This window comes from Stegostoma tigrinum, chromosome 18, assembly GCF_030684315.1.
Source record: "Stegostoma tigrinum isolate sSteTig4 chromosome 18, sSteTig4.hap1, whole genome shotgun sequence".
Taxonomy (NCBI): domain Eukaryota; kingdom Metazoa; phylum Chordata; class Chondrichthyes; order Orectolobiformes; family Stegostomatidae; genus Stegostoma; species Stegostoma tigrinum.
In genome coordinates, this window is record NC_081371.1 from 49,161,743 (window position 1) to 49,170,233 (window position 8,491).

Here is an 8,491-nt window from a genome sequence, read left to right on the forward strand (position 1 = left end):
TGAGTGGTTTGGAGGGGACCTTGGTGGTGTTCCCATGTATCTGCTATATGATATGCTATGAGAATACAGAATGTAGTTGAATACAGTTCAGCTGCTGTTGATGGCCCTCAAGGATGTCCATCCTTGAGTTGTTATATCTGTTTGAAGCCAATCCTATGTCGCACAACACAATGGAGGGCATCCCCAATGTGAAAGCAGGACTTTGACTCCACAAGGACTGTGTGGTGGTCACTTTTCCTGGTACAGTCATGGGCAGGTTACTGTATCAGGTAGATTGGTGAGGGCACAGTGAAGCACATGTTATCCTCTTGGCAGCATTTTCATCTCCTGCTGCAGGTTCAGTCTAATAGCTATATCCTTTAGGACTTAGCCAGCTCAGCCAGTAAAAGGTGTTTCTGACTCATCCTTATGGATGGGCATTGAAATCCCCTAACCACTCTCAGTTGTTTAACTGTCCATGATCATTGACAACTAAGTACATCACAGTTAAGGAGCCCAGGCCAGTATTCTCTAGTGTTTTGAAGAATGGGGGGTGATCTCATTGAAACCTTCAAAATAACTAAAGAGAATGACAGAGTGACAGATCCAGTAAAGGATCCTTCCCCTGAATGGGTGGGTTGTATCTAGAACCAAGGAATGCAGTCTTACAATAAGGGCCAAGCCATTTAGACTGAGACAAGGAGGAAATTATTTCACTCAGTAGGTAGTGAGTCTTTGTAATCCCCCACCCAGAGAGCTGTGCATCTTGAAAACACAGATTGATATATTGCTACATTCTGATGACATTAACGGGATATGGGGATAGCAATGGGAACATGGCACTGAGATGGATGATCAGCCATGGTCTAGGATGGAGAAGCAGGCTTAACGGGCTAAAGGGCCTGCTTCTACTCCTGTGTTCAGCGATTCCATCAACCTTTTACACAGCTCCATCTCTCTTAAATCTTGTTCTGCTTCAAGTGCCCATAAACAAACAATAGAGGAATATGTCAGCCTGAACTGCGCTACCAGGAATACTGCTGGTCTCCTGCCATTTCTGCAACCTTTTGCACTCAAGTTTATCATTGTAAACTCATTTGGGAGTAAAATCACAAGAAAGGAATTTCCTCTGAGAATGCTAACAATAAGCAGTGAGCACCTGAACATCATGGAACATGGTTACTTGCTGAATCACACCTTCTGAAAACCGAGATAAATATTTTAATATTTAAATTTAATTTAAATTAATTAGATTAAATGAAATTAATTTAAATATTTTAAGCTTATTTTGTTTAGATTGGAAGTATTAAAATCTATGTTATGTGAAATCAGGGAATCTTACAGTGCAGTGAGATCAATTGGCCTATCATTACACCACAATGATGATCTTGATCCAAATATGGACAAAACAGGTGAACTTCGGGAGTTGAGATTAAAGCGACTTCCCTTGTCATGGAGGGAGCATTTGATGTCCAAATTCTACAGCAAATAACTCAACTTCTGCCTCCCCAAAGCCCGTCCACCATCTATAAGGTACAAGTCAGGATTGTGATGGAATACTCCCCAACTGCCTGGATGGGTACAGCCCCAACAACACTCAAGAAGCTGGACACCATCCAAGACAAAGCAGCCCACTGGATTGGCACCACACCCACAAGCATCCACTCCCTCCACCAACAACACTCAGCAGCAGCAGGGAGTACCATCTACTAGATGTACTACAGAAACTCACCAAGGTTCCTCCAATAGCACCTCGCAAACACTCAACTTATACTTAAAAAGGAGAAGCAGATATTTGGAGACACCACCAGCTGCACGTTTCCTCTTGATCACACACCACCCTAACTTGGAACTGGCCTTGTTGGAAAAGGATAAGCAATTTAATTTGAAGGTGTGCTCAAGAATATAACATTCGGCAGCATGAGTAGGTCATATGGTGTTAAGAGCAAAGATGGATCTTGACCTCTATTTCAGGTTAGTGAATCTTGGCTACGATCTCAAGTAGCTCTCAGCATTAACCTTTCCTGTGCCATTCAATTGTGCAGTTCTCTGAAAGGGTCACTTTCACTCACTTTTTTAAGGTGAGGAGTTTTTTCTTAATTGTCTTGTGGGATGTGGGTGTCACTTGGCTGGGCCAGCATTTATTGTCCGTCCTTCGTTGCCCTTGAGAAGATGGCAGTGAGCTCTCTTCTTGAACCGCTGCAGTTCAAATTTTGTTTGCATTCTTGGGTGTGTGTCAGAAATATCAGCATTTATTACTCATCTGTAATTTCCCTGAAAGGGGAGATGCACATGCAATGGTAGGCAGACACATTCAGGTGCATGTTCAGAACTAACAATGGGACTCAGTGATAGTTTAGGCCACAGCTAGTAAGCATGCCACATTTCCAGCCCAAAAGTGCCTGAGTGAAGCAACTGGTTTTCTGATTGATAGATGGTAACTTTTGATTGTTTTTTAAAAGCTTATGTCATATGAACTGAATTATTAAGTGGGTATCTCAATTACAAAGAAAGCTCCCTCTTGTAGCTTGGTCTACTGATGACAATGACGATCTTCTTGGAACAGTCTCCATGTTTTATATTTGAAAAGCATCTTGTTTCACATTCGTTTGCATGCTCTGGGGCAGCTCCAGTATATCATATTTACCTTTCCCATCACTCACTCTGGACTGCCATATCCACTGATAAAGCCTTCTCAGGAAGTGAAGGCAATAAATTCCTTTGGAGTGTTAAAATCTGAACAAAACAGTCTTCAGTTTCAATGAGAAACATTTTAAATACAAAAAAGCATGTATATTGTGTTGCAACAAAATCCCAAGGCACTTTAAAAGAGGGCTCCTTAAACAAATTTTGGCATCAAGCCATTTAAAGAAATATAAGGCCAAGGTGGACAACACTTGGTCAAACAGGTAGGTTTTATTAATCATGTTAAAGGAGGCAAGAGATCAGCAAATGCTGGCCCAGTCTGCAACATCCACATCTAATGACTGATTAAAGAAAAACCTCAGGAATGGGACTTGAAACTTTAGCCTTCTGTCCAAGGTATTAAAGCTCAACCCACAAAGTTGCAGACAACATAAGGGTCCATTTGGAAAGGGTGGGAGGCCGATTAGTGGAGCGAGCTCATCTCATCCTATCTTGAAGGAGCTTTACTCAAATTGCATATCTTGAATTGCAATGTCTTAACAGTCAAGCAGCTCCAGAAGTCTGTTCCCCAAACTGCGAGGCAACTGACTCTGCTTTGTAAATCAAAACGCAGATTCCTTGGGTACAGGGGCAGTATCCCTACATCTAGTCAGAGAGTCTGGTTTTCAGTCCCAGCTGTGCCTGAGGTATGTCAATAACACACCCAAAAAGAATATTGTTTTTTGGCAAATGAAATTATAACGACAAGGGGCTCTCCTGATTATTTGTTATATGGCTTGTTATATGCTGGATACTATTACACGTGGTTCCTTATCAGTCAGTACAGTCCTGCTACTTCAGGCTAAACAATGTAGAAACGGCTTGATCTTTATCTCATAGTAAAGCAATGCTTTGAGTCAATCACTTGACTGCTCTGCCAGGCCAGAAATGTTTAAAGGCATTTTCTATTTGAACTGTGACTCATAAAAAACTGCTGTGCACAGTAAGAAATGACAGCAAGAGTGAATGAGCTACAGATCCCTGCTTCACCTATTGCTAATAGTGATCAGAATGTGCAATTATATCCAACTTGTATCTCCCAAATTTCCGAAGCTTTGGACCATAGTGTTTCTTTGGCAAAATACTATTTCATATAAATGTGGTAAAGTAGGAGTTATCAATGGTCATTTAACATGGAGCATAGATTCTATTTTTATCATGCTTTTTGGAATGACTAGTCATTTTGCATTACAATCAGTGTAGTACTTTTGAAGTATTGTTATAATGCAAGAATTACAGAGGCTAATTTGCACTCAGCAAGATCCTTAAAACTGCACTGTGATAATAATCAAATAAACGTGTCACCAGGGAGAATCCTCCTGCTCTGTTCTAAAGATAGTGCCATGGGGTCTTTTCATATTCTCCAGAGCAGGCAGTTGACTCTGTCACGCAAACTAACAAGCCCTTCAACAGTGCAGCACTCCTTCAGCACAGCACTGGAGTTTCAGCTTTCTTCGTGTTCAAGACCTGGACTACGACTTGATTCAAGAGGCTGTTAACTGAGATGTGACTGATGCACAAATCTATGAACAGCTGCAATGACTTCAATATCCTTAGTCAGAGGAGTTACCTTAAAAGGACAGGCCAAATAAACAACTAAACACCATCCATGGCCTCCCACTTCCTCCACTACTACCCAACATACACAATGACACATTACATCAGCTACTCTATTTAACAGTCGTATGGGAAACTAAGGTCTTACAACGGAGTGAGTAGCATTCCCACCTCTGAGCCAGAGGCTCTGGGTTCCCAAGTCAGGGCTGGATGATCAAGGGGCGTGTTTATATATTGCAGTCAAAGTGGTTGTGAATGAATTTGTAAATCATCCCAACACGTGCCAACGGCAGTGGCTAAAGGTGGGAGAGATTCCTCATCAGCCACAAAATAGGAAAAGAATCGCACTCACTATCGTCGCTACTCAGAGCCCCAGACTACAACATGCAGATAAATTACATGTTGTCACAGCAACTCCTGAGTAGATTGTACCACATCTCCGTATGCTAACTCTCACCAAGTCCTGCTCACCTACCATCCTCCCTTTGCTGAACTCCACTGGACCACCGTCCACCAACTCCTGGATGTGAATCTTGACTTTCTCAGATGAAAATCCCTTCATAGACTCAACCCTTCCCTTACTCGGTATCCTCCTCTAGTCCTGTGCAAGTCTCCATAATCTTGGTTCTGCTCAATTCTGCCTTCCTGGGGACCCTGTTATTTTCATTAAACCACCCTTTCCCTCCCCCTCCCCACTCTGGGGGCCATTCCTTCAGCTCCCCAAAGTCCTAACTCTGAGTCTCCCCCTTTTAATCTCTCTGTCACTCTCTCACTCTCACTTGTACACTCCCTTCCACCCTGCCCTTTAAGATGCATCTGAAAACCTACCACTTTGATCAAGTGATAACATGGTGTAGAGCTGGATGAACACAGCAGACCAAGTAGCATCAGAGAAGCAGAAAAGCTGATGTTTCGGGTCGAGAGATAGTAGGAACTGCAGATGCTGGAGAATCTGAGATAACAAGGTGTAGTGCTGGATGAACACAACAGGCCAAGCAGCATCAGAGAAGCGGGAAGGCTAACATTTCGCTGTCCGTTCTCCCTGGACTAACCTAACTCCTCCCTAACTCCCCACCCACACACACCTTTACTGACTCCATCCCCTCCTCTTTGACCTGTCTGTCTCCACTCCACCTATCTTCTCCTCTATCCATCTTCTATCTGCCTCCCCCTCTCTCTCTATTTATTTCAGAAACCCCTTCCCCCTCCCCCATTTCTGAAGAAGGGTCTAGGCCCAAAACATCAGCTTTCCTGCGCCTCTGATGCTGCTTGGCCTGCTGTGTTCATCCAGCTCTACACCTTGATTCGGGTAGAGACCTGCTTCAGAAATGGGGGCGGGGAAAGGGGATTCTGAAATAAATAGAGAGAGGGGAGGCGGATAGAAGATGGATAAAGGAGAAGATAGGTGGAGAGGAGACAGACAGGTCAAAGAGGCGGGGCTGGAGCCAGTAAAGGTGAGTGTAGGTGGGACGTTAGGGAGGGGATAGGTTAGCCAAGTGTTGTCTCCTCTTTCCTGCTGCTTCTTTAGCTCCTTTACAATAATGCATCCTGCGAAAAACATTGTGATGTTTCTCTTTGTTGAAGGTTGCAAATTTTAAAGAAAAGGTGCTGTTCTTGCATTGTGGTTTATTTGACAAGTATTGTGAAATCGGACCTTCTTGAAGTCTATCATAGGTTCTAATAAAATGATTATGTTTTTTCAAAAAAATGTCATGACAGCCTCTGCACAGTCCCCAAATTTGGTGGAAAACAACATCACAGGTATACAGCTGAGCCTTACAGAATTAGATATTGCTTAATTCAGTTCCACAACTTTCCAAGTCACCGCTGGTGATCACTGTTTACTTTCTTTGAATGAATCTAGCCTCTGCATGAACGACCCACTGACTGAGTTGCCCGTGAACTGAAAACTCCTGGGGAAGCAATCAGTTCTCCCTGGGAAGTTAAAGCCACGTTATCCCACCGGAGCGCGCCAAGACAAACTGAACATCAAATGCACAGGAACGTTTAACTTCACCCAGCAACCGCAACACTATATTGAACCAGGCTTAGCAGATATAGCGAGAGAGAGAGACTTGGTCAGTGTGCATTAAAATCAGACAGCTAAACGCAAAACATTCCTGCTCAGTCGCAAACTCACCTGAACTTACAACACACGTGGAGACTGGTACCCAGTGCAGCTCAGAAATATCCCTCCCGCTGCCCCAAAACTCCCTAAATATATACACACATATATATATCCCTCACGTCTCCAACTTCTAAACGAATAATTTCTCCAGTCGGAACCTTAATTTACTTACATTTGCCTCCTTCATAAGGAATTTCGATGATTTCTCTCTCCTTCACAATTATATACTGTTAACTTAAGTCCGACAGTGCCAGTTCATATTGTCCGGGGCACCGGTTCCTGCAGATTGCAAGATTCGAGCTTACTCTCTCTTTCTGCCTCTTGTATGTTTGTCAAGAAAGAAATTCCAGTCAGCTTCCTTTCCCAGAATGAGCAGACACGCCTGCCTAAAGTGAACTGGCAGCAAGACTGACAGAGTACATGCACCGAGGATACTTTCAGCAGGTTTAACAAAAGAAAACTGGACTTTCAGGATTGAGAGATCAAAGGAGAGAAGTCAGCTCCGCCGAAGATTTGTCTGGCCGCCTATTTGCACGGTCTCATTCCAATCCCCGCTCCAGCTCACTTGTAGCGTCTCTTCCTGTGCAACTGTCCAAACTCCTGACCACCTCTCGGTAGCTCCCAGTGTCCAAAGCAGTTTGTAACCTCACGATTTAGTCCGGCTTGTTGGACTTTGAATCTGCTTCGGGGTTGGTTCAGTTGTCACTCCTTAACGGAAGACAACTGCATAATGAAACCATGTGCATTGACATAGCGCCTTCCAAAACCTCCGGGCGTCCCAAAGAGCCTCACTATGAGATATTTAGTATTTACATAAAATATTAGCCACCCTCCACTTTGCAATGCTGTAAGGAAATGCAGCAGCCCATTGGCACATGGCCAGCAAGATCCCATAACCAGATCATTTGTTTCCATGTGATGTTCGACGAGGAATAAACACAAGACCAGGGCACTTGGGAGACTGCCCTTCTCTGAAGCACATTATGGGATCTCTTAAAGTTGCAGAGAAGGCATTTGAAATGTCAGGAGTGACAGTATACTCCTCCAGTGGTCCACAGCATTACATAAACCAGCCTTCAGCCAATTCAATTCACTCGCTGTGTTCTCAAGAAATGGTTGCAGAACTGGATACTGCAAAGGCTATGGGCCCTGATAACACTCCGGCAATAGTACTTCCGCTTCCCTAGCCAAGCTGTTCCAATATAGTATCAACACTGGTATCCACCCAGCAATGTGGAAAATCGCCCAAGTATATCCCGTACACAAAAAGCAGGACAAATCCAACCCGGCCAATCACTGCCCCATCAGTCTCCCTTAGATCATCAGTAATGTGATGGAAGGTGTCAGTAACAGTGCTATCAGGCAGCACCTGCTCAGCTATAACCTGCTCAGTGACACCCAGTTTGGGTTCCGCCAGGGCCACTCAGCTCCTGATGTCATTACAGCCCTGGTTCAAACATGGACAAAACAGCTGAATTCCAGAGGTGAGGTGACAGTGACAGCCCTTGAAACCCAGGCTGCGTTCAACCGAGTGTGGCATCAAGGAGCCCGAGCAAAACTGGAATCATTGGGTATCAAGGGACATCGCTCCAGTGGTTGGAGTCATATCTGACACTTAGGATGATGGTCGTGGTTGTCATCTCAGCTCCAGGGCATCTCTGCAGGAGCTCCTCAGGGTAGTGTCCTCGGCCCAACCATCTTCAGCTGCTTCATCATCCCTCCATCATAAGGTCAGAAGTGGGGATGTTTGCCGATGATTGCACAATGTTCAGCACTATTTGTGACTCTTCATATACTGAAACAGGCCATGTTCAAATGCAACAAGATCTGGACAATATCCAGGCTTAGGCTGACAAGTGTCAAGTGACATTCAAACCACATAAATGCCAGACTATGATCATCGCCAATAAGAGACAATCTAACAACAGTCCCTTGACATTCAATGGTGTCACCATCAATGAATCAACATCCTGCGGGTTACATAGACGAGAAACTCAACTGGAGTCACCACATAAACACAGCTACTACAACAGCAGGTCAGAGGCTAGGAATATGTGGTGAGTAACTCACCTCCTGACTCCCCAAAGCCTGTCCACCATCTACAAGGCACAAGTGAGGAGTGCGATGGAATACTACTCACTT

The 8,491-nt window shown here is 44.1% G+C and overlaps 1 protein-coding gene across 2 annotated transcripts in view; it reads right to left on the reverse strand.

The window, feature by feature from the left end:
• The window catches only part of kitlga (kit ligand a), a 142,987-nt gene extending 135,938 nt beyond the window's left edge, over positions 1-7,049 (reverse strand). Inside the window, exon 1 of one of the 2 annotated variants that reach the window (XM_048549600.2) lies at positions 6,522-7,049. In XM_048549600.2, the coding sequence (XP_048405557.1) occupies positions 6,522-6,536 (15 nt within the window). In that variant the 5' untranslated portion in view covers positions 6,537-7,049. The remainder of the gene's footprint in view (positions 1-6,521) is intronic. The other variant, XM_048549601.2, reaches the window with a different exon arrangement.
• Positions 7,050-8,491: the final 1,442 nt, after the last annotated feature.